The following is a 26,944-nucleotide window of genomic DNA, read 5'->3' on the forward strand; positions in this document are numbered from 1 at the left end:
TTTACTGTGAAGTGCTTCGGAACATTATCCTATGGTCCGTTAAAGAAGAACTTGACAAGTTCGTAAGAGAAAAGGACATTTCTGCCCATATGGCTCATTAACTGTGGTTATAGATGAGGGGTTAAAGGACTAGATCGCCTTTGAGGTTTGGACTGAAGTTTCTCGAGTTTTACCTGAATTTGCTGCAGTTTCATTTCTCCCTTTTTTTTTGGAGATTGTGCACCATTTGCCCATCCTATAACCACATAACGTTTCACCATCATCTGGATGGTCTTTGTTCACCCTTCCTTTCGTATATTCTCATGTCCTACATTAAAGGCAAGATTATAAATGCAAGGTTGCTGCTGTTCATCACAGGATACTTCCCATTGAAGACAGAAAAGATCAGAACATCTTTTAAACAGATGGAGCCTTTATTCAGAAACACATGAAGCAATGACACACCTTTCAAATGAGAAAACCCTACAGAAAGTGGAACATCCAGAATTTGATGAAGAAAAACATTAAAATAAAAATATTTTATGATGTACAACTGCTGGATGGATATTTTCCCCTCAACTCCTTAATGGTTTTTCACGTCAAATCCAAAATAACTGCTAGGATCATCGCTAAGGCGAGTCTGACACTTTTGTTGCATGATGACGCACCTGAAATCAGAATAAAAATTCATTTTCTTGGTTTATTTTATTATTAGATGCCCACGCAGCATAGATAAAATAAACAACCATAGGCAGCTTTAATAAATAATCAGAGCAGTAATCTGATTGGCCTGCTCAACTGCTCATTCTGGACAGGTGTTATATATACATAGACACATCCTCAAATTAATTAGATGCTAATTGCTGTCGCTCAAGTCTGTTAAAAAGGTTAATCTACTAATGCGACTTTTCATGGGCAAGTTCCCTATCTATCCAGTTGTGATTCGCTGCCGCTTTAGGTATACGATATTTGACCAATCAGGAGCAATAATTAGAATTTGCATGCGTGACAAGTGGTCCCATGATAACATTATGGGAGGAGGGGTAACCTGACTAGAGGCAAGAAGGGCAACTGTGACAAACAAGAAATAACAGCTGCTCGTTCACTGAGTAAAGCATTATCCCTCACCCTGGCACTGCTCTGAAGTTACTGTGACACAGTCCCACCAATCAAACTGCCCATGGTTAAATTGGGCAAACAGCGCAAACCATTTTCCATTACCATTATTGCCAATTACAAAGACTCTGCTTGCAGCGAGTTCTATAATCTGGCTATTTTGGGCAGTTTGCACCTTGTTAAGATGCAGTTATTTATTGTAATTCTTGATTATTGAGCCACACGGGGAATTCAGCAAGACAAGCTCGGCAAGGTTGAATAATCTCCGCAGACTGCGTCCATCTAAATGTCTAAGTGAGGAGTTGGTAGATCTTGGTCATGTCCCATCAGTGTGAGAATCACACAGGACATTACACAATAACTAGTGCACCAGAGAAATGCATGAGTGCAGCAGAATGATAGAGCACTGAGATGGAACACTGCAGTATAAACTGACCAACGCCTGGAGTGGGCAAATTGCATTAGCACCAATGCACCTGCTACAAGCAGTGGGGGACTGTTTAAACAAATAAACATTATTGATTACATCTCTGGAAGTGAAATGCACAGCCAGCTGGGATCATGAATCCCCTTTCTTCCACCAAACCCCAACACCACACACAATAATTTTGAGGTCTCCAACTGGTGCGTTGGAGGACTGACTCCATTTTGTTCACAGGAACATCAGTCACCTGTTTTTGGTCTCTAGGTTTTGTCCGCAATTCTGTGCGTTTCTCAGCTTGGCCTTTAGACCAGGTAAGTGTGCATTCCCCAGTCCCCAAATGGGTGCCCCTCCTGCGGAGCTCCTTGCTTTGCCTCTCTCCTTGACCAAGAAGGGTACAGGCTGAGCCATTCAAATCTGGGATCCAGGTTGGCCAAATCTGGAGGTTAATCAATTTCCCTCTGCACCCCATCAATCGTTTGACCTTGGCTCAGCCACTGGTGATACTGACACAGGAATGAAAAGAATATAACTTACCATTTTTATCATCAGTGCCTTTAGGAATGTTTGGATTTTCTGAAAGATGAAAATGTAAAGTAAATATGGAAAAAACATACATATTACTGAATGCGTGAGGGTATTACAATATGTAAAGGGCCAGTAATTTGACTGCCTCAGGATGGAACAATTTAAACAGTAATGGCAGAGCTCCCGACTGGTTCACCACTAGGCTACATGGAACAGGCAGATACCAGGTCTGACCCTTGTACTGAGCTGAATTCATTGACCTCAGATAGGACAGTGCTGGTTACAAATGGCCTTAGTAGCCCCTATGATAGGGAGGGGAAAAGTTAACCAGGTTTCCACTATCAAGTAATCTTTGCTGAAAAGTGCCCATGCATGGATGTTGGGCAAGAACAGACAGTGCTTGGCTGCAATGCCCTCTAAATAGTTTACCAATTTATGCTCCATACATTAAGCCACTGGGTCAGGTGCCAAAGAGCTGCCAATGCTCATGGAATCATGACCTGGCAGAAGCCACTGCCTCCAGGAGAGGAGGGACGAAGGTAAGATGCTGTTACATAAGAACATAAGAAATAGGAGCAGGAGTAGACCATATGGCCTGTCGAGCCTACTCTGCCATTCCATATGATCATGGCTGATCTTGGGCTTCAACTCCACTTTCCTGCCCACTCCCCATAACCCAAGATTCCCTGGGAGACCAAAAATCTGTCTATCCCAGCCTGAAATATATTCAATGATGGAGCATCCACAACCCTCTGGGGTAGAGAATTCCAAAGATTCACAACCCTTTCAGTGAAGAAATGTTTCCTCATCTCAGTCCTAAACGATCATCCCTTATCCTGAGACTATGCTCCTGTGTTTTAGATTCCCCAGCCAGCAGAAACAACCTCTCAGCGTTACACCTTACTGTAGCTGGTAATAGGTTTGCACTTACCGAAAATGATGAGTCTGGCATGAGTATCTGTTGATCCAAGAGGATTTTGGGTGGTACAACGGTACATGGACCCATTGAGCTCTGCCGGTACTCTCTCCAACACCAGCTCTTTACCATCATACTCAACACTTCCATCCAATAGACGTCCCCCTACTCTGGTCCATGTGAAGAGAGGTTCCGGGAAAACTTCATTCTGTTAAGGCAAGAACTATTGCAAGTGTCAAGTTGTCCTTAAGTTCCTGAGATACAATGTTTGGAAGCTAAGTATTCCGAGACATTTGGGGCAGTGGATACAAGAATGGAGGAATGTGGGATGGTGGGGGAGTTGGGGGGGGGGCTGCAGGGGAAGGTATTGCACAAAGCATAATTCTATTACGCTGGTAACTGGTTTCATAAACAAGTGGCCGATACCTCCTGAGGAGAGAAGTATTATGACTCGATACCACACATCTGTGGTGGAAATCTCAGATTTGTGATCAAATGTCCAGTAATCTACATTTTGGCATTTAAAGTCCTGGAATTCCCCACCTAACATCATTGTGGGAGCACCTTCAGCACATGGAATGTAGTGGCTGAAGAAGGCGGGAGATACAAGAATGCTTCTGGGGATTAGGAATTTTAGCTACAAGGTTAGGTTGAAGAAGCTGGCATTGTTCTCCTTGCAGCAAAGGCGATTGAGGAGATATTTGACAGAAGTGCACAACATTATTACAGGTTTAGATAAAGTAGATAAAGAAAAGCTGTTCTCATTAGCTGATCGTACAAAGACTAGAGGACACAGATTGAAGGATTTGAGCAGGAGATGCAGGGGGGTGGGAGAAAGAACTTTTTTTTATGCAGCAAGTGGTAATGACCTGGAACTTGTCGCCTACGAGGGTGGGGGTAGCAGAGATAATCAGTGATTTCAAAAGGAAATTGGATGGGAATTTGGAAATATATTTGCAGCACTACGGGGATAGAGCTGGGGGATGGGACTGACTGGACTGCTCTACAGGAAGCAAGCATGGACAAGATGGACTGAATGGCCTCCTTCTATGCTGTAATGACTCTATATCACCTCAGGGAAACTGGAGATGGTCAATAAATACTGACGTTGCCAGTAACACCCACATCCCGAGAATGCCCTCTATCACTGACCCTGCTTGAGTTTGTGAGGTCAGTTGGAGGGCACCTCATTTGTATGGGCCAGTCAGGTACAAATACCAGATCAGGAGTATCTTTGTGCCTGCATTCTCTGTGCACCCAAAAACTTGGCCATCCACCCATGTAGTCAGGGGTTTTGCCTCGGCCCCCTCTCTACCTCTGGCACTTCTCCAATTGGTCTCCAAGCAAAGGAGCTGGGATGAAAGTCTTTTTTGTCCCCTAAATGTTCCGCTTCAGGGACCCACATGAACCCTTGTGAAGGCTGGTACATCTAGCCTCATTGACCGTGACTGCAACATCGAGCCCCATTCCATAGTGAGGACTTAGAGCTCCTCATCCCTCGGTCCTGCCCCTGGCTTGTCATTTGCCTTGTAAGGAAATTACAGCCCTTATAAAGATCTTTGGAGAACTGACATAACTGGGCCTCTGCCATTTTGGTGAGAGGTTCCATCATTCTTATGTTTAGATTTAGATTCTTCTGTTGATTTTGTTGGTAAATATACTGTCCATTGTGTAACTAAACTATACAAACAGGGAAGTAGCAGGTGCAATGCCATTTAAACATTTCCCTCCAATTCCGTTGTGCTCTCTCCCTCTAACTATCTTGCTCCAATTTTCAATTACTCCTTCCTTCTAAACTTCATTCCGCTCAATTTACATTGGCACTCTTCTCCCTCAGTTCACACCAACACTCTTAGTCCCTACTAGTTCACATTGGCAATTTTGCCCTCTTCCCCATCAGTTTTTGATGGCAGGTCCATCATTCCTGCATCTTCCCCAGTTTCTGCTGGTAACTGTCATGCCCTTCACTTCATGCTGGCACTCTCCCCCTGCATCGCCATGCCATTCCTGAAGCTAGGAATGATGGCACTCTCCTTCTCCTGCATCGCCATGCCATTCCTGAAGCTAGGAATGATGAAATACAGCTGTTGGCAGGTACAAAAGGGAAATCTGATTTGGGCGAAGGTGACAACGTTGAGTTTGGCTCCTTGAACAATACACGGCTGGACTTTAATGTCTGCCCTCCCTGTAGCACACTTGAACATTTTTAAATGAACCAAAGGAAATGTAAATGGCTTTTAACAATTGAAGCTCAATGTTCTGTTTTAATACTAGCACAGCAGCAAGTTACATTTTAATCCAGCTACCCAATGTAACAAAACTATGGCCAGGACTTGCATCCACAGTGATTCATCCCCAAGAGCAGCAGGAAGTTGAAGAGGGTGTGATGCTAATTTTTGGCACCTGCACGAAGTTAAAAGTGTATTTGAGTGCATACAACACAGATACCATGATCAACGTGTTCATCACTCTTTGTATAAAGAGGTTTCTCAATGCTGATTTTACCTTGAGCTTTCACCATTTTGAACATGTGCCTCTTTGTTCAGCTGTCTTGGCTTACCTTGAAGTGGTGCTCCAGATTTATCTAATGTATAACTGTTTCTCAGCTGCTTTCTTTCAAGGTCCCCCTATACAGACCCTGGCTTTGTGTAGGAGGCACTTCGGTAAAAACCTCCCTGTACATGGACGACGTCGTCCTCTTTAGCTCGGACCCGCTGTCTGTTCGCAGACTGATGAGCATCTGCGACCAGTTCGAACTGGCCTCGGGGGCCAAAGTCAACCACAGTAAGAGCGAGGTCGCTGGGAGTATGGTTTGGAAGGGCTGGGATGTGCACCAAAACCTGGAAGGAGTGAGTAGCCAGGGTACACCATAAACTGAGCATGTGGGAGCAGCGATCTCTCTCCACTGTGAGTAAGACAACACCTTCCAAACCCGCAACCTCTACCATCTTGAAGGACAAGAGCAGCAGATGCATGGGAATATCACCACCTGCAAGTTCCCCTCCAAGTCACACACCATCCTGACTTGGAACTACATCGCCGTTCCTTCACTGTCGCTGGGTCAAAATCCTGGAACTCCCTTCCTAACAGCACTGGGGGTGTACCTACCTCACATGGACTGCAGCAGTCAAGAAGGCAGCTCACCACCACCTTCTCAAAGGCAATTAGGGATGGGCAATAAATGCTGGCATAGCCAGCGATGCCCACATCCCATGAATAAATAAAAATAAAGAACCTGTTCATCAGGTGCGAGGCATTCACGTTGTTGCTGTATGTGGCACAAATCTGGCCCATACCCCACTCCTGCACCGTGGCGGTCACCCGAGCCATTTTCCACTTTATCTAGAGATCTAAAATGAACCGGGTCCGGAGGGACACGATGTTCAAACCTCTGGATAAGGGCGGTAAAAATGTACCCAACGTTGCCCTCATCCTAATGACCACTTTCGTGTGCGGCTGCATCAAACTGTGTGTAGATCCCCAATACACAAACACCAAGTGTCAGTACGTGCTGAGGTTCTATCTGTCTCTGGTGTTGCGAAGGATGGGTCTGGTCACATTGCCGCCGAACGCTCCATCCAATTGGATTGTGCCGTACCACCTATCCTTCGTGGGAAAGTTTCTGTGGGAAAACACCTTTGGCCACCAATCCATCAGGCTGCACGGAATGTCCTCAAGGCCCTCGGGGAAAAGGAGATGGTGCATCTGGTCGGATGGTTCCCCGAGCAGACTGCCAAAATCATTTGGCGGAATGCCTCATCACCAGAACTTTCAAACAAACACCAAGACGTAGCTTGGCTGGTGGTGAGAAGGGCCCTCCCTGTCAGATCCTTCCTGCACACCTGGAGCCTCACCCCCTCCACACGCTGCCCTCGAGGTGGCTGCGATGGGAAAGAGACAGTTGCCCACCTCCTTCTGGAATATGTCTTTGCAAAGCAGGTGTGGAAAGAGATGCAGTGGTTTTTGTTGAGGTTCATCCCAAGCAGCTCTGTAACACAGGAGTCTGTGTTCTACGGGCTGTTCCCAGGGACGCACACCGAGATAAACATCAACTGCTGCTGGAGGACCATCAATTCAGTGAAAGACGCTCCTTGGTCTGTCCGAAACTTGCTGGTCTTCCAGCACAAAGAGTTGTCCACGACTGAGTGTTGCAGACTGGCACATTCCAAGGTCCATGACTACATGCTGACGGACGCACTAAAGCTTGGGGCAGCCGCAGCAAAGGCTCAATGGGGAAAGACCACTGTGTAAGGTCCTCCCACCAAAGTGAACTGAGGGGCTGGACCCATGGGAAACCCCTCGGGCTGTATACATCAAATAAGGGTTTGCTGTAAAATGTACATGGCTTGTAAAATGAAATGGAAGGGTTGTGAGGAAACTCACTCCCATATTGAAGAAAACTGATTTCCTTTGCACTTTTTGGAATGTCAACTTGATGCTGTTTTGTACTGTTTTCTAATGCATTTTTTTTTACAGATTTTTATGAATAAAGTATATTTTTGGAAAAAAAAGTGTCGAAGTTGTTTTATTTGTGTTGACTTCAGGTGCTGTGGACTCCAATCCATTTATATTGTGGGATGGATTTCAGACTGCCAGCAGGCCACAGATAAATAACTCAGTGAGGACTTATTTTGTACTTCTGGCCACAGATCCTTGCCAATGTTTGGAGATGGCCCATACTGGACAGCAGATGGAAATTACCCCGGTTGGTTTGAATGGAAAGGCCAGCCCAGATTTTCGGATTGGTGCTCCTCTAATGAGAGGAACAGTGATAGGAAAATATACACCAGTGACTGCTGAACCCATCCACTGTTTTACCCAAAATGGTGGCTTAAAGGAATGGCAGCCATTTATGTTGCTGCTCCATCTCTGCTGCTGCCAGTCACACTGCAGCACTAATGGGATGCCTGATAATCCTTGTCTCAGCTGTGAATCAGTGGCTCTGCACCGACTTCTCATCCTTGGTGATTTCAACCTCCGTCTCAATTCAGTAAGCTCTTTCTCCTCTGAGGCCACTGCCTTCCCGTCTTCCCTACTCTCTCCCTCCAATATAAACTCCCCAACCCATATTCATGGCCACCCCTTGACCTTGCCATCTCACATTGCTATTTCCATCGTCAATTACACATAAGGTCATCTCTGATCACTTGCTTGTAATGCTCTCCTCGCACGTCCCCCTTCCCCCTCCCAACCCTATTTACTTCTATGTCTGCCCCTGAAAAAAAACTCTCTCCAAATTCAATTACAACTGCACTTTTAAAATCCCAACTGTCCAGCCTTTGATCCTCCATTCACCGCGGCATTGCTGCAGCTACCAATCTGCTCAGCCTCCTCCTTAGATGCTTCATTAAAACTCTCTCTTTCTCCCTGGCCATTCCCTCTGGTACAGCCCTCATCTCTACTCCCTTAAGCTACGGGATACAGGCTTGAAAGGATATGGTGCACAACTGGTTTAGCCATTCACTATCTGGCCGGACTATATAAAGCACCATCAAGTCCTGTTCTCATCTGCTAAAACTGCTCATTGTTTCCCCATCATCCTGGAATACCAGATAACACCTGGCTTCCTTTCTCTACTGCAAACTGTCTTCTTAAAATCCTCTCCCCTGTTTCCTCACTGCTCACCTCCAACAACAAAAAGTGGCAGGAGCTCATAAATTTATTGGTCACTAAGTTAAGACCATCCAATCATGCAACTCTGTAGCTTCCCTCCCTTCCTCTAACTCACCAGGCCAAACTTCCTTTAAAGTCTCCCTCTTGCATTCACCCTGAACTCACATCTTTCTCTAATTTCTCTCCTATATCTTCTCATGCGCTCTATGAGCTCATCTTGTCCACGAGACCCGCCTCCTACTCCCTCCTATTCCCACTAAACTGCTGACCATCCAACTTCCCATCCTGGCTCCCATGTTAGCTGACATTAGTAACGGTTCTCTCTCCTCAGGTTCTATCCCCTCTCCTTCAAATCTGCTGTCACCAGCCCTCTCCTCAATAAACCAACCCTGGACCCTTCTGTTCTTGCAAACTCATGCCTCACCTTCAGCCTCCCTTTCCTATACAAAGTCCTTGAATGTATTGCCACCTCTCAAATCCGTCTTTCTCGGATTCATGTTTGAATTTCTCCAATAAGGTTTCCTTCCCTGCCACAGTACCGAAACAGCTCTCATTAAAGACCTGCTTGGGTCTGCAAATGAAACCCGACCCGAGCCCAACAGAACCACATTCGACCCCGAGCTCATCCCGGCCCAAGTCCGTTCATTTTTTCCCGCGCCGACCCAACCTGACCATCAGTTAACCTACCTTCCATTTTTCATTTTGTTACTTATCTGCACAAGCTTAAAAAAACGGTAACTAAACAACCTTTCAAGTCCAAAAAGTACATTAACATTGTAGCCACTTACCGGAGGTGGTGATAGGGCGTGTCTGACCTGGCCTGACGCAACCTGAGCCCAAATGCTGGACCCGGAAGTGCGACCCGACCCGATCCGAACCCGACACGTCATCGGGTCCTGTCAGGTTCGGGTCGGGTAGTCATGCTCTAGCTCTCAAAATCACAAATGACATCCTATGTGACTGTGATAAAGGTAAACTACCCCACCTCATTCCTCTTGACCTGTGTGCAGCCTTTGACATGGTGACCACACCATCTTCCATCTGGTGGGACTTCACTCACCCAGTTCCATCCTTATCTATCTAACTGTAGCCAGATAATCACCGGCAATGGCTTCTCTTTCTGCTCCTGCACTGTCACCTCTGGTGTCCCCCAACAATCTAACCTTTGCCTTCTCCTATTTCTTATCTAGATGCTGCCCCTTGGCAACATCATCCAAAAACACAGCAGAGTGTCCACATGTATGCTGACGTTACCCAGCTTTTCCTCACCATCACCTATCTTGACCCCTCCACTGTCTCTAAATTGGCAGACTACTTGTCCAACATCCAGTACTGGACGAGCAGAAATTTCCTCCAACTAAATATTGGGAAGACCGATGCAACTGTCTTCAGTCCCTGCCATAAACTCTGTTCACTAGCAACCTACTCGATCCCTCTCCCTGGCAACTGTCTGAAGCTGAATCAGACTGTTCGCAACCTCAGTGTCATATCTGACCCGGAGATATGCTTTCGACCACATATCCATGCCAGCGCTAACACCACTTATTTCCACCTCTGTAATATTGCCCGACTTCATCTCTGCCTCAGCTGATCTGCTGCTGAAACCCTCATCCATGCCTTTGTTACCTCTAGACTTGACTATTCCACCGCACTCCTGGCTGGCCTTCCACGTTCTACCCTTTGTAAACTTGAAGTCACTCAAAACTCTGCTATCCATGTCCTAACTTACTCCAAGTCCCGTTCACTCATTACCACGGTGCCCGCTGACCTACGTGGACCTTGGTTAAGCAAACCCTCAATTATTAAAATTCTCAACTTGTTTTCAAATCCCTCCATGGTCTCACCCCTCCCTATCTCTGTTATCTGTTCCAGCCCTACAACCGTCAGAGATATCTGTGCCCCTCCAGTTCTGGCCTGTTGAGCATTCCTGATTTTAATTGCTCCAGCATTGGTGGCTGTGCCTTCAGCTGCCTGGGCTCTAAGCTCCCTATCTATATATCTCCCCTAGTATCCCCTTATGTGGCTCATCATAAAATTTTGTTTATAAATCTCCCAGGAAGCACCTTGGGTCATTCCACCAGGTTAAAGGCACTATGTAAATAGCTGTAGCAGTCTTACCTCTGGCTCAGAAGGTTGTAATTTCAAGTCCCACTCTAGAAAATTGAGTACATAGTTCAGGCTGACTCTCCTGTGCAGTACTGAGGGAGGGCTGCACTGTCAGAGGTGCCATCTTTCAGATCAAACATTAAACTGAGGCCCCATCTTCCCTTTGGGGCTGGCGCAAAAGGTACCATGCCTGGACTTGAAGAGGAGCAGGGAAGTTCTCCCTGATGTCCTGGCCACTATTTATCCCTGAACCAAAGTCACTAAAAGAGATTATCTGGTCGTTATCACATTGCTGTTTGTGGGAGCTTGCTGTGTGATTTCCAGCATCCACAGCATTTTGCTTTTGATTGCTGTGTGCAAATTGGCTGCAGTGTTTCATACATTATGCAGATGATGCACCAATCCCAAATGTTGTCACTGACTCGCAATCCAACCCTGAAATGTCTTAGCACTGTTTATATAAGCAGTTATGGGGTAATGTATCTTGAATCATTCTGTTTATATAGGTAGGTGGAGTGGGGAGAGGGGGATTCAGAGATTGTTGACCAACCACAAAGTCACATTCATGACCTGGCCATTCATTTAAAATAGTCTGCCAGACCAGTGATATGAACATTGCATTGCCTGCCTGGATGAACAGGTCAAGAGTCAGATCTACCCACTGAAGAACAAAATTACCCTTTGTACTGGTGATACTTTGCCATTTCCAAATTGACTCTTGAGGCAGCATTGTGAAATAAATGGGGTATTAAAATAGGGTAGGTCTCTTTGTGAATTCAGGGTCTGACATTGTATATAGTATTTTAGATAAAATTAAATCATTTTCACTTGGATAGGAATCCTTGTCTTTTTGTATAAGCAACCCTGATATGCATATTCCCCGTTCATCTAGCGTAGTCTGTTTAACTTTTTCCACTGTTATTAAACATTCAAAATGAAGACAGGAGAGGGCTAATCAATTCAGGAGAATGCAGTTTTCCCAGCAGCTGCCTTTTTAATTTAACTTGAAATTTACCACAAAAAGATACCTCCACGGGATATGAATAACACAATCAAACCAGCTTGACAAATGTTAGAGTTCGACGTGGTGCACAAGTCTTATTAATATTCAAAGCTCCCCCCTACTTCTCCTGTTCTGCTCAAATATTTTATGACCTCGTGGAATGGAAATGTTTTCCCTCTGTCTGCTACCTGAAGGAGTAATCATCTGCAGAACTGTGATAATTATACTGCTGGGTGTCAGGGTGTTAACTGAATGCAATACAATGAGAATATTTCTATCTTGACAGAACCTGGCAGTATATGAAAAGCTCCACCAGGCTACTTTTGTTGTTCCTATAATGCAGCCCAGTTCTCTTGTGCTGTACGACTAAAACCTTTTCTTTATTACCATTTTATCTCCAGAATGGGCTGCCTCATTCTATAGTTCCATAACTATCAGCAGCGACCACCCCACCCCCCTCACAGTTGCTCACCAGAGGGCCTTTCTTCACGTGTGAGCTTAGGCTATGGGCAAATCTTGTGAGGTCACACACTGCCATGCCTGCAGCCAGTGCACATCAGGAAAGTCATGGGTGTGCTGTTTACGAACATATGAATTAAGAGCAGGAGTAGGTGACTCAGCCCCTCGGGCCTGCTCCGCCATTCAATAAGATCATGGCTGACCTGATTGTCACCTCAACTCCACATTTCCACCTACCCCTGATAACCTTTCACCCCCTTGCTTATCAAGAATCTATCTACTTCTGCCTTAAGAATAGTCAAAGATTCTGCTTCCACCGCCTTTTGAAGAACAGAGTTCCAAAGACTCACGACTGTCTGAGAGAAAAAATTTCTCCTCATCTCTGTCTTAAATGGGGCAACCCCTTATTTTTAAACAGTGACCTCCTAGTTCTAGATTCTCCCACAAGAGTCATAGAGTCATAGCATTAGACAGCACAGAAACAGGTCCTTCGGCACCACCATGTCTGCGCTGGCCATCAAGCCTATCTATTCTAATCCCATTTTCCCGCACTTGGCCCGTAGCTTTGTATGCTATGGCATTTCAAGTGCTCATCTAAATACTTCTTAAATGTTGTGAGGATTCCTATCTCTACCACCCCTTCAGGCAATGTGTTCCAGATTCCAACCTCCCTCTGGGTGAAAAAAAGTTTTCCTCAAATCCCTTCTAAACCTCCTGCCCCTTACCTTAAATCTATGCCCCCTGGTTATTGACACCTCCGCTAAGGGAATAAGTTTCTTCCTATCTACCCTATCCATGCCCCTCATAATTTTGGATTCCTCAATCAGGTCCCCCCTCAGCCTTGTCTGCTCTAAGGAAAATAACCCTAGCCTATCCAATCTCTCTTCATAGCTGAAATGCTCCAGCCCAAGCAACATCCTCTTGAATCTCCTCTGCACCCTCTCCAGGGCAATCACATTCTTCCTATAGTGTGGGAACCAGATCTGTACACAGTACTCCAGCTTTGGCCTAACTAGCGTTTTGTACAGCTCCATCAAACCTCCCTGCTCTTATATGCTATGCCTCGGCTAATAAAGGCAAGTATCCCATATGCCTTCCTAACCACCTTATCTACCTGTGCTGCTGCCTTCAGTGATCTATGGACAAGTACACCAAGAGGAAACATCCTTTCCACATCCACCCTGTCAAGATCCCTCAGGATCTTATATGTTTCAATCAAGTCGCCTGTTACTCTTCTAAACTCCAGCGGATACAAGCCTATCCTGTCCAACCTCTCCTCATAAGACAACCTGCCCATTCCGGGTATTAGTCTAGTAAACCTTCTTTGAACCGCTTCCAATGCATTTACATCCTTCCTTAAATAAGGAGACCAGTCTTGTACACAGTACTCCAGATGTGGTCTCACCGAAGCCCTGTATAACTGAAGCATAACCTCCCTACTTTTGTATTCAATTCCCCTCGCAATAAACAATAACATCGTATTAGCTTTCCTAATTACTTGCTGTACCTGCATACTCACCTTTTGTGTTTATAATGTTTTGTCTGTTGAAATCATCGTTAGGAGAGGGGGTTGCATAATCTATCCTTATGAGTGCAAAGTAGCTAGCCAATCATATGGAATAATATCACAGTCTGACCAGTCACTGTAAGTCCACAAAGATTCTTGTTCTTCTTATTCTTCTTTGGCCTCCTTGTCTCGAGAGACAATGGATAAGCACCTGGAGGTGGTCAGTGGTTTGTGAAACAATGCCTGGAGTGGCTATAAAGGCCAATTCTAGAGTGACAGACTCTTCCACAGGTGCTGCAGAAAAAGTGGTTTGTCGGGGCTGTTACACAGTTGGCTCTCCCTTTGCGCTTCTGTCTTTTTTCCTGCCAACTGCGAAGTCTCTTCAACTCGCCACACTTTAGCCCCACCTTTATGGCTGTCCACCAGCTCTGGTGATCACTGGCAACTGACCCCCACGACTTGTGATCAATGTCATAGGACTTCATGTCGCGTTTGCAGACGTCTTTAAAGCGGAGACATGGACGGCCGGTGGGTCTGATACCAGTGGCGAGCTCGCTGTACAATGTATCTTTGGGGATCCTGCCATCTTCCATGCAGTTCACATGGCCAAGCCATCTCAAGCGCCGCTGGCTCAGTAGGGTGTATACGCTGGGGATGTTGGTCACCTCGAGGACTTCTGCGTTGGAGATATGGTCCTGCCACCTGATGCCAAGGATTCTCCGGAGGCAGCGAAGATGGAATGAATTGAGACGTCGCTCTTGGCTGACATACGTTGTCCAGGCCTCGCTGCCATAAAGCAAGGTACTGAGGACACAGGCTTGATACACTCGGACTTTTGTGTTCCGTGTCAGTGCGCCATTTTCCCACACCCTCTTGGCCAGTCTGGACATAGCAGTGGAAGCCTTTCCCATGCGCTTGTTGATTTCTGCATCGAGAGACAGGTTACTGGTGATAGTCGAGCCTAGGTAGGTGAACTCTTGAACCACTTCCAGAGCGTGGTCGCCGATATTGATGGATGGAGCATTTCTGATGTCCTGTCCCATGATGTTCGTTTTCTTCAGGCTAATGGTTAGGCCAAATACGTTGCATGCAGCCCCAACCCTGTCGATGAATCTCTGCAGACACTCTTCAGTGTGAGATGTTAATGCAGCATCGTCAGCAAAGAGGAGTTCCCTGATGAGGACCTTCCATGCTTTGGTCTTCGCTCTTAGATGGGCAAGGTTGAACACCTGCCATCTGATCTTGTGTGGAGGAAAATTCCTTTTCAAGTCCACAAAGATATACCCTAGTTAATTCATCCTTCCATAATGCAGGTGTACTGAGGCCAACTGTAGCACCTGGATGAAATCAGCTAACTCAGCACAGGCTTGCAATTGAACCCAAAATCATCTGGTCTATGGTCCCCAAGCACCCTGGGGCAGTGCACTCCCTTAATGAGGCAAAGAGAAGTGATTTTTTTGATCAACTAAATTACTATGTTATGTCACTATTACTGAGAACCATTAGCTTCATCTTTCCTCTCAGGAAAATGCCAGTTGATTTTCCTGTTAGCACTCTATAGAGTGGGTGAAACAATTGGTTCAGTGGTAGCACTGTAACCTCTCAGTCAGGGGTTGTGGATTCAAGTAGCACTCCAGGGTCTGAGCACATAATCCGTACTGATAATCCAGTGCTTAACAGAGGAAGTGCTGCATTGTTGAAGGTGCCAGTGTTGGATGAGATGTTAAATCAAGGCCCTATCAGTCAGCCTGTTCAGGGAGTCATAAAAGATCTCGCTATTCAATGATTCAGTATCTTGGCCAACATTGCTTCCTCAACCAGCAACAGATTAAGTAGTCATTCATCTCATTTGCTGTGCGCAAACTAGTTGCAACATTTGCCTACATAACAGTACCTGCACTTTCAAAGGGTGGTACCTGATTCAGAAGGTTCACATTGACATTGGTGTATTGACGTGCCAATAGATGCACTCATTATACAGAAGGTGCAAAGGAGGAGAGAAGCAACATTTCTGCAGGGCACCAGGAGGCCCTCAAGGCAAATGCTGAGAAGAGAATGGGAGGAGATGGCCAGGCAGATTAATTCCCAGAGTCTGACCCTGAAGACCCGGCAGAATGCCGCAAAAAAGTTCAATGACTTCACACGGGTAGTCATGGTCAGTGAATGCATCTTCAAATGACATCTCCAACCCACTGCTTCACCAACCTCTCATGCTGCTCAAAGCGCCAGTCCCTCATCAGCAATCAGGACCATGCCTAAACGTTCAGAGACACCACCTCACCTTCACACATGTACCAATGCTGCCTGCCTCCTGCCCCCCTCTCACTGCATCCATATACTTCCTCAGCTATGGCAGACACATCAGCCAAACTCACTGCACTACAAATATTGACATTCTTCCCTCTCTCTTGCAGGACAAGGTGGCCCATAACAGGAGGAAGGAGAGGAGAACCAGCAGGAGCCGGGTACACCTGTATCATGTGAGCCCTCTGGAGGAGATAGTGCTCCACATCATAGGAATGGCTGAGATGGAGCCCATTGCATCCAGTGTCACAGAGAACATTCAGAATGATGGCATGTTCCTGTGTTATGCTCCTTCTTCAATCCCACCTCACCTGCATCCTGTTCTCTGGCATGAAGTGCAAAATGCTGATGGTGTGACCATGGACCTCTTGCTTTCCACCCCACCTCCCTTCCCTCACTCCAACCCTCCACTTTCTGCATTTCTGCTTTCCGACACCCAAGGACTGCCACCAGGCCAGCTAGTGCAGCCCCATGAGGTTAGAATTCTTCAGTCTTGGGCTCCTGCAAAAGAATGAGCTGGGATACAGAACAATGCAGCAAATCTTGCTTTCAACAGAATGAAAATGGAAGGAGGAGGAAACGTATGTGGGATAGGGTAAGGGAAGCTCAGGAGGTAAAAGTTCAAAGCATCAGTGATCACAGAAGCTAGGCTACACTGATACACCAGATCTCCTGAAAGATTTGATGCCATCCTGTGCTATTGTTGACCATGTCATGCTGTGCACACTGACAGATCTTTGATGAGAAAACAGTGTCTAAGCTAATACTGATTGCCTGGCGTTTGGTTTAACTGCCTTATTTCCTGCCATTAGTTCAATATAATGGAAGTAATTTCCTCTCTCTCTTGCTCTTTACATCCTTGACAAATCTTCAAGAGACATATTAAACTTTTGACTTCTTTACCTCCCTCTGCAGCACTGTGATAAGTCACCTGCCACTGCCTCCATTCTTCCAGACTTTTACTTAGGAGAATAGTTAGGCCCAATTATACAGTCCAAGGTTGTACAGAAAAGTATAGTTCACTCAGATAACTTATGAACTCCATTTTCATGAGCGAGAGAGACTCCAACTCACCATTAGTTGAATACTTCTGTATCACAGTCACTATCGGCTTTTCAAAGGCAATGATGGTATTGTCAATTTAGTGGCAATTCACACAGCTAGCCATTGTTTGAACTATTTTGTTTGATGAATTGCTCTATATAACCCTTTCCCTGCTAATGATAATTCCTGCTAATGCCAACTCCTGTAATAGCTGGTGCTAAATATGGATAAGTATATGGATACAAGTATTTGTTTAGCCTGTGTGCTGTTAATATTACAACAACAACTTCTCATTTTTATATAGCACCCTGAACATAGCAATATCTTCCAAGGTGCTTCAGTCGGTGGCCAGATGCGACCAGGAGTATTATTGTCACTATGATATCTCACCGATGCTCTAAAATGATTCACTTCCCAACATTTACTCTGTAAGTTCCTCAAGAAAGAAAGAAAAGCCCTTACCTGAAATCCGAGTACAGCGATCTTAACAGTATCACCGACTTGAACACGTGCTGGAGACACATCAATCCGGGGACCTCTGGGCGCAGCTGTGTACACAAAGACCAGTTCTATCATTAATTTTCTAACCTTTTGCTGCATTGTATATCATTCTGGTGGGATGTCTTGCTCATGGAAGTGCAGCAGTTGGGAGCTCCGTGAATTGGGTCCTTTGACTACTATGGCTAATACTACGACCCGAGCTCCCATTGAGCTAAGCAGTGGCCCCGGAAGCAAAGTCACAAAATGCCAGCTCAGATTTTGGTGGAGCAAGTCATCTTGTGACTTACCCCATTTATTAAACTTGTTTGTGCAGGTTTAGTTTTTTTTGCCCACAAAGTTGCTGCAAGTGCAAACCGATGGAGGTGTGGTGAGGGCAACAGGGCTTAAAGGATTGAGAAATAAACAGAGGAAGGACCAAGAAGGAAGGTGAATTACAGTGAAATCAGGTACATAAAGAGAAATTAAGTGAGGGAAAGAAAGATGGGATTGAGAGAGGGAAAAAAGAGGGGAAAGAAAGAAAGAAACATTAAGTTTAAAGTTTATATTTTTAAAATCTCCAATGGCAATTTACAACTTCAAGCAATTAGACGTCACACTTTTAATGGTTCACTTTCTGGTCAAGAGAGGTCGATTGGCAATCATCAACAATGACCACATCTTTAAAAGGGAGCTTGCATTAATTGTTAATCTTAGCTTTCCATGTCGAGTTTCATGGGCAATTAATGTACAAATGCAGCAACTTCATGAAAATCACAGGGTGGGTAAGATGCCTCTTTCATGAAGCTAATGGAGAGGTGCAAGCATCCAGCCACATGTGGTGATTCGCAATTCACAGGGCATCGCTTCCTTTTCTACAAGTCACTGGTTGATTTGCACACAAATAACGCATGCGTTGTTCAGATGCCCGTTATTTTTGAAGCAAATTCTGGGCCATTGAGGCTGGTAAGTCAGACATTGAGTTGGAGTAGAGTATCCCAGGGCTTGAAAGCATACGTGTATTAAAAAAGGGAAACATTGGTGGGCAGACGGAATGAGGAGTTTGAGTCCAATTACCGTCAATCTCACTGTAAGAACTCAGAAATATGCAAATTCCTCCCATCCTGGTTCCTTCATATCAGACTGCATTTAACTATGGGCAAGTGCAGTTTGCACAGAAGGCCCATCAAACTGAGACTGTTCTTAAGGCTCGTCTGTGGTGCCACTGACAGACTGATCATTAAATTCCAGGTTATTTTTTTATCAATTAGACAAATCATTGCAGAATGCTTGCATTGCTGACTGAGCAGCTTTTACAGATTGGAACTATCCTGAACATAACAAGCTAAGAGGTGTATAAGAACAGAAATCATTAAGACCGAGGGAAAAAAAAATAAGAAGACTGCCCAATTGAAGGCGACGTGCTTGTTGCTTTGGAATAGAATTATTGTGTCAGTCACAAAAAAACTGCTGCTGATAGAGGGGACCACAAACTTAGTCATACGCTAATGATTACCATTGTCTTCCTTCACTGTTCAAATTTCTTCCTTCTTCTCACTCACTTCCTACTTTCTTGAAGACACTGAAGGTGCTGAGAACCTCTTGGTACCTCGCCATCAACAGTAGGGAAGATTGAAGGAAAGAAACAACTTTCTTCTGCTCAACATCAGTGCATGAAGACCCAGTTTCCTTTGGTTGGTTACACAATGCAATGTTAACAGGATTGTCTCCCATACCTTGATGGTATCATACATCCAGAAAAATGTCGGCTTGCAATTTTCTATCAGGAGAGGGGAGGAGGTTTTCGTTATGTAAATAAGGGGTGGGGGGAGGGGGAGGTTGGCATTTGTAAAAAACGGAAGTCTAGTGACTTCTGCAGACCAGATCCTCCAGACTAAACTTATAAATGATCATTGATGAATGGACATCATTCTTCTAAAGCTGGATGAAGTTTGAGCAAATATAAAAATGCTAAAGAAACAGAATTTTTTTTTTACGTAAGTAAAAGCCTGTGGAGTAAATTGGCCATTGTAAAAAATACCCCTAGTGTAGGTAGGTGGTAGGAGATTTGAGGGAAGGTGGGGATGTGAGAGGGGAAAAATGGGATTAATGTAGGATTAGTATGAATGGGTAGTTGATGGTCAGCGTGGGCCGAAGGACCTGTTTCGGTGCTGTATCTCTCTATGACTCTGAGTCGAGCTCCAGTGTGGTTCATAACATGGCTGTTACCTATTCCTTCCCTAATGGACAAAATCGACACAATTTGAAATATTTAATTAGACCTGCAACATTCACTCTGCTTCTCTCTCCACAGATGCTGCCTGACCTGCTGAGTACTTCCAGCACTTTGTTTTTATTTCAGATTTCCAGCATCTGCAGTATTTTGCTTTTATTTTATAGACACAATTTGAGACCGATGTGACAACTGCAAATGACCAATCATATGAAGTAATTAGACCTCAAATTGAATCTTTTGCTCCAATTTGTGCAGTGAAAATAATGGACACCCAAGAGGAGAACATTTTGGAGTCAAACAGTTGAGGGAATAAGCAGTTTGTTGTGGAGCCAAATTTGATTGTAAATTGGCTCCAGCCAAGGCTGTGTTTGCCAAGCAGAGCATCTAGGTGGGAGGCCTCCTCAGTGAAGTCAGATGTCAATGGGTCACAACAACTCCACCAGCAGAAGGTGACCTTTCTAAAGGTGTCACAGAAATTTTCTCACACAAGAAGTCATGTCAGAAGCCAGCTGGAAACTTTGTTGACAATCCAAGCTGGGAACTCTGGCCATGATCAGCATTTTGGACAGTTTTTCAAGTTTGAAGAAGGCATTGCCAAGACATTGGAGTGGTTCAGAGCACACTGAGCCAAGACCAGATGGCTCCAATCCCTCAACTCAAGCACAGCTCTGCAAAGACCTAAGATTGTGATTTATTTTTGCATTTATTTGGGATATTTGCCAAAATTAATGCAAAAGTAGAGAATTTGTACTGGTGATTGTGTTACTTAGGAATGTAGGTGGGCCCATCAAGGTTGCTCCGCCATTTTATTGGCCATCGCAGCTCTGTTTCTTTATTTCTTATTCCTTGCTCTCTGTCCATGTCTCTGAATAGCTTTATTTCCCAAGTAAGTACTTAACTTCCTTTTCCAAATTTCAATTGTTACCATACCTATGGCTTTCCTGAGAAACCTTCCAGGTTCTATAACTGTGTCACTGTGATCTTGGAGACCAAAATGGTGACATTCCTGTCGCTGAGAATTTAGATATTTATGGCTGGTATCTGAACGTACCACTCACTCCACTGTGGGAACCAGTTAGCAGAGGCCAGGACGGGGACAAAAATTGGAATTGAAATGTTAAAATGTCTTGCAGGAAACCTGTTTGGTTGGTTGTTAACACTCCCGTGGCACTATTTGGAGAAAAGCAGGGAGTTTCCTGCTCTTCTGATCACCATTTCTCCCTCAACAAATATTACCAAACACAGATGAACTGGTCATTCATCTCATTGCCGTTCATGAAATGTTGGCACACTCTATGACTTCTATGACAATGGCCGCAGTGTTTGTCACTGCACTCTTCAAGTAATTTATTGTCTGAAGCTTTTGACATTTCAATGGCATAGTAAGATGCTATTAAAGCTATAAAAGCATTTATTATTTCCCTATTAGCATCACCAAGCATATCTGTGTAGCCCGTCCATACCTCAAGCCCAAACATTTTGCATTTCCTGCAACAAGATTGCCAGCATAACTTCCACTCCCAATAAGAATTGAACTGAAATGCATCTCTCGGCTAACTCTGCCAAGTCAGTCAGCACAGAAAGAATACCTTCATCAACACACAAGGTGGACTTGTGCCTAGATCTCAATGATGAGTACATAAGCCAGTCTCCATCATCTAACAATCTACACCCCATTTGCCTTTCAAGGGTGCATCTGGTGCTAAGCATCCCCTCCAGATAAGCAGCACAGCATATATGCCTCTAGAAACCTTAAACCTGCTGTAGGAAGTCATCTTGCTGCCTGTCTCTGGAGGCAAGATCATCATTGACAGCAATGGTAAAAGTGTGTTGCCAGTTACACTTGTGTTAGGTTTGCCATTTTGAATCTGTGCAGATGGGCTGTGCCCACGTCCCACCCCTATAGGCCACTCTCTTGACCCAACCATGCAGCCCATGCCCTCAGACTACCTATGTATGTCATGCTCGTGGCGCAGCCCACCTGTACAGGTCTAGCTCTCAACCCACCTGTGCAGGCTGCTTTAAAAACGGACTTCTCCCCAATGTCGAGGCAAAGCCTGTAACAGTTACAAAGGCGTAAGACAGCTGTTTCCTTGCTCAGTGTTCAGTGATTTGGAGTTTCTGTGGTGAGGTGAGCAAGTTGAAATAATAATTTATTTATGTAAATGACAGTCAGTTGTTACAAACAGGGGTTACATTAGTTCAGGATGAAACCTGGTCCCTATCATGTATTTTAAATCTTCCAGACCCCAAACAGCATTGCCACTTTCCTGATGTTTTCTTTGCAAAATGCCTTTTAAGTAAGCGCCTTAATGGGAGCTGTATAGCTCGGAGAGAGAGAGTTATGTATAATTCATGAGGGTCAGAGTTGGCATTCTTAGACACAGCTACCAACGTAGAAATTTCTGCTCTATCATACAGGCAAAGTGGATGGGTTGAAGAGTTAATGGAACTCTTTTACTTTACTACTTATTAGCATTTTGCCTGACTGGCTCATGCCAGAAGCGGGTGAATTAATGGGATCTTGTTATATTTTCCTTATCCGCCAAGGCCGATGTATTATTTATAAGTTACAGAGACCGCATTATCATGCAACACAGCTGACTAAAACATTTGAAAGCTTGAAAGGTCCAACAAACATGACTTGGTTGAGAAGTGATGGCTGGCTTCATCAAAACCCTTCCCTTGCTTTAGCCCCTTTCTTGCCGACCAACTTTATTTAAGGAAAAACAGTTTATTTTTGATTTCTCCCTATGCCAGTTAGTCCACTCCTAGACTTACCTTGTCCACAGTTGGCATGGCAACACTCAAAGACAAGCATGTTACTTTATACGCACTGAAATGTGAGGTTAAAGGTGAAGGATATCCAGCTGAATTGAACATAATGCTCAGATTTTACACAGAGTTGCCTTTCTGCTTGCTGGTGTCTACAAATCTCCTCTTGTTTTTGTTTTATCACACGGTTGGTCAAAGGTGGTTTGAAAGATGATGCTCTCTTTCCAGTGACATTGTAAATTGAGTGTGCTGCTCATAACCTGTGTCAAATTTCATGACGTCATTACTAATTAATGTAAACAGGGGCAGAGGTTGCACATGAATTATATCATTGCTTTGCAATGTTAAACAATTCAAATCCAAAGGCCTTGCAGATGTGCAGGACAATCAGGCAATAAAGAAAAGCCATTAGGTCCAACAAACCTGTTCCTTTTCCATTCACCTCAATCTTCCTGAAAGCCCTTTTCATGAAATCTCAACAGCTTGTATTTATATAGTGACTATAATGTAGAAAAATATACCAAGGTGCTTCACAGAGGTGTAATCAGAACAGCATTGTATCCATCTCTTGAACCATTTATACTATCTGCTTCAATCATCTACACTGCTAACTTATTCTACAATCAATCATTGAGTGAAAGCATTCCACCTGACTTCCCTTTGTTCTCCTCATTTCCTATTTTTTAACTAGGGTTGGAAGCCTTCAATTTGCGGAGATCAACTTTTTCTATAAAGAAAGAGATGCCCTACCAACTTCACTCAGCCTTCCTCATCCTGTTCAAGGCCCTGAGCTGATTCCATGATGTAATTCCATGACTGTGTTCTAAGCAGGGAGCCATGTTTGAATGAAGTGCGGGTAGGAGAATATGGGTGTCCAATGATATTACCCTATTTCTGACCCACACCCACTGTGAATATGACCTCCCTACTTAGAGCATGTGATCCCAGAATGAACTTGTGTTTAATTTTTTTCCCCCAACTCCATTCCCCTCTACCTTTCATTGAATAATGAACTGATCCAATTCCTCTTCTCATCATAAATTCCTTTCATACTAACCCTGCCTGCTAAACTAACCCTACTCTTAGTACCTTCACTAGCAAAACTTTTATCTTCTACAATTTTAGATAGAATAAATCTGTTTGAAAAATAAACTGTAACCAGGTTTATCATCAAGAAAATGTCCTCGCACTTGTGGTAGTTTTGACCTTTACAGATAACTGTCCAGTCCCAAGAGTGGGAAATAGCTGCACTAATGGTTCTCTTTGCTTGCATTTGTCAGAAACAAAATTGTTTTCTGGCTGGAAAAACTTCAGTGGAATGTTAACATGTGTAGCCCGACAGACCTTCAAATAAACAAATTCAAGTACTCCAGTTGCTGCACTATTAATGCAAGATGCTTACAGAAAGATGGCAATACTTAGAGATTAACATCACCCCCTTACAAAGTGTGAGAGCTTACTTTAAAGGTTTGACTGTAACATGAAAGATTATGACTTTAGTTCTCACATGATATCAGAATTCCACTGGTTGACTAGGTATCACATTAGCATTGTCGCTGGTTGAAGGTCCTTTAAAAAAATTGTTGCAGCCAAAAGTCTTGCTGATTATTGAGCTCTATTAAAAAAAAACATTTAACCCTTCTGAACTGACTCTATTGCTTCCCCCGCACACCCACCCCCCTCCCCCAAAGCAGTGCACCATCCTACAAGTTATATTAATATCCACCTTGACATAGATTAAATAAGTCTATTACTCTGTATAGCTTGGTTTGGCTGGATGTTATTTTTTGCTGTTCAAAGGAAAACACAGCAGGCACCTCTCAAGTGACATCTCCGAGTGTAAGTTCTGGTTAATAAAGGACTCAGTGGAGGTAACCCTGTTGGAGCAGTGGCTGTCCAATTTTCATTCAAGTCTCACTTCAGGCACAGAAGAGCCTTGGGAGACAGCAGGTGACCCTCCTACAAGACACATATTAGCAGTACAGTACGTACACATGCTGTACATGCAGTAAACCTCTAAACACAGCCCCTGTGTACTCGTTGCAAAAATTGTTTATGGAGCACTCTTGTATCTGGATCAACAATTAGTGTTTTTTCAGATAGCGTGTTGTTGGAATGTGACTAGTGTCTTGTTGGCATTGATGAGCCTGTCATTGGAATGTGGTTGGCATGCCATAGGTATGTGGCAATGATTTGTGCATTGTTGGTCTGTGGCATTATTGTGCTGTTGGAATGTGATTAACATGTTAGAATGTAGTTGGCTTGTTGGTAGAATGTGATTAGAATGTTGGTACGTGGCAGAGAGGAGTGTGTCATTCACGTGTACTCCTAGTTTGACTGATTCCCTTAAACAGGATTTTGTGGTGACTTAAAACAGGAAGAATAATCTAACATTGGAATAGACTTGACCCCTTGAACCAGTGATTCCCTTAAATACACGTCATTGTATTTCAGTATTATGGAGATATTTGTCTGTCGCACCAAACTGTCCAGAAAGGCAGAAACGAAGCTAAATATATATTGAGCTCATTTGACAGTGACTGTGTGGGGTCTGATGTCAAGGCGTTTCACGGTGATGTGTACAGCAAACAGTGCTGGAACCTGTGATTATAAACTGAAATGATTCAGCTCACACACACGGCAGTGGTAGTGACAACCTAAATTAACTTGTCCGTGGAGGCCTAACTTCATTTGCAGGAACCTGAATCAGTGTCTCCTGCAGTCAGGGGTAAAGATGTTTTATTCCAACCATCTTTTACAGAGGAAAACAATCCCTGGAGTGCCCAGCCACAGATCCAAAGTGCTGGTTCTTATAAACCTACAAAGCCTTTTGAAGATTAGTAGAAACATCAAAGAGCTGCTAAAATATTGTAGTTTTGGATCTTTCAAACAACGAAACCGAGATGATAAATATACTGCAAGCAAAATGCTTAACAATGCTTTTAACCTCGTCTCCTCCAGTCCTGTAGCTCCTCCTGAACACTCGGTTTCTTAGATTCCTGCCTTCTGCACATCACCCCAACTCCTGTTACCTCACCATTGGTGGCAGAGCCTTCAACTGCTCCACTTCTACTCTTTCGAACACTCTCGTGAACCTCTCCACTCCTCACATCTCACTCTCTCCACTCTTAATAGCTCCTCAAAACCTATCTCTTGGACCTAGTCTTTGGCTACCCATTGAATCTCTCCCTTTTCAAATCCCTCCATGGACCCGTCCCTCCCTATTTCAATTAACTCCTCCAACCCTACAGCCATCCGACATCTCTGCACTCCTCCAATTCTGGCCTCTTGCACATCCCCAATTTTCATTGGTCCAGTGCCGGCTGTGCCTTCAGTTGTCTAGGCCCCAAGCTCTGGAATTCCCTCCCTAAACCTCTCCGCCTCTCTCTCCTCCTTTAAGACGCTCTTTAAAACCTACCTCTTTGACCAAGCTTTTGGTTACCTCTCCTAATATCTCCTTATATGGCTCACTGTCAAATTATGTTTGATAACATTCCTCTGGAGGTGCCTTGGGGCGTTTTACTCTGTTGAAGGCGCTATATAAATGCAAGTTGTTGCTGTTGGTGCCTGTTTTATTCACGTCTCTTTGTGAATCACCTTGAGACTTTTCTTTTTCATTAAAGACACCATCTAAATGTATGTTGCTATCAATGCAGTCGATTAAACTTGACAAATCAAAATTAAAGTTCTAGGTCATGCACGAATTGCAATTTGTCCTGGATGGATGTTTACCAGCTGGATCATCATGGTTTCTTTCTTCCAGTTTGCTCACTTCCTCTCCTCCATTCACTGACTTCGTTCAGGTAAAATTCCACAGCTGCCAGACACTCTCTGGTACCTCATCAGCATGACCATGTTTCGTTTGCGACTGTTGTCAGATTATTCGACTGTGGAGGAATACAAAACCAAGCCCAATCCTATTCTCACCAGATGTCCACACACTTGCACCTCTCAGCAGGGATCATTAGATATTAATTGTGAAGAGAAGCTTGACTTCTTCCCCGCTGCACCCGCCCTCACCCATGGACACGGAGGCCTATTCTAGCACTCCAATTGCCAACTCAGCACAGATTGACAATTGAACTTGGCCCCTGCTGATCCATATGCTTCAGTATGACACTGACTGGTGCCTTTATCACTGAGACATCAGCGAAAGAGGTTTTAAATTACCAAGATAATGGTGCCTTCAATCATGGTCATGGGAACAACTGCACAATTTGAAATAGGAAAGATGCAAATGACCAAATACTTGCCCCTCCCCAGTGCTGTCTACTTCCACGATGCTACTACATACTGCATCCTGCAGGTACACCGAACGATTAGGAAGGCTAGTGGTGTGTTAGCCTGTATTGCAAGGGGGTTGAGTATAAGAGTAAGGAAGTTTTCTTGTAATTATATAGGGCTTTGACAAGACAACATCTGGAGTACTGTATACTGTTTTGGTCTCCTTACCTGAGGAA

General features: G+C 44.3%; 1 protein-coding gene across 2 annotated transcripts in view; it reads right to left on the bottom strand.

The window, feature by feature from the left end:
- Positions 1–417: 417 nt before the first annotated feature.
- Positions 418–26,944, bottom strand: part of igsf21a (immunoglobin superfamily, member 21a) — a 275,559-nt gene continuing 249,032 nt past the window's right edge. For both annotated transcript variants that reach the window (XM_068017449.1, XM_068017448.1), the window contains 4 exons: positions 17,459–17,544; positions 2,976–3,168; positions 2,054–2,092; positions 418–647 (listed from right to left, as the gene is read on the bottom strand). In XM_068017449.1, the coding sequence (XP_067873550.1) occupies positions 574–647; positions 2,054–2,092; positions 2,976–3,168; positions 17,459–17,544 (392 nt within the window). In that variant the 3' untranslated portion in view covers positions 418–573. The remainder of the gene's footprint in view (positions 648–2,053; positions 2,093–2,975; positions 3,169–17,458; positions 17,545–26,944) is intronic.

This window comes from Heterodontus francisci, chromosome 37 (assembly GCF_036365525.1).
Source record: "Heterodontus francisci isolate sHetFra1 chromosome 37, sHetFra1.hap1, whole genome shotgun sequence".
Lineage (NCBI taxonomy): Eukaryota > Metazoa > Chordata > Chondrichthyes > Heterodontiformes > Heterodontidae > Heterodontus > Heterodontus francisci.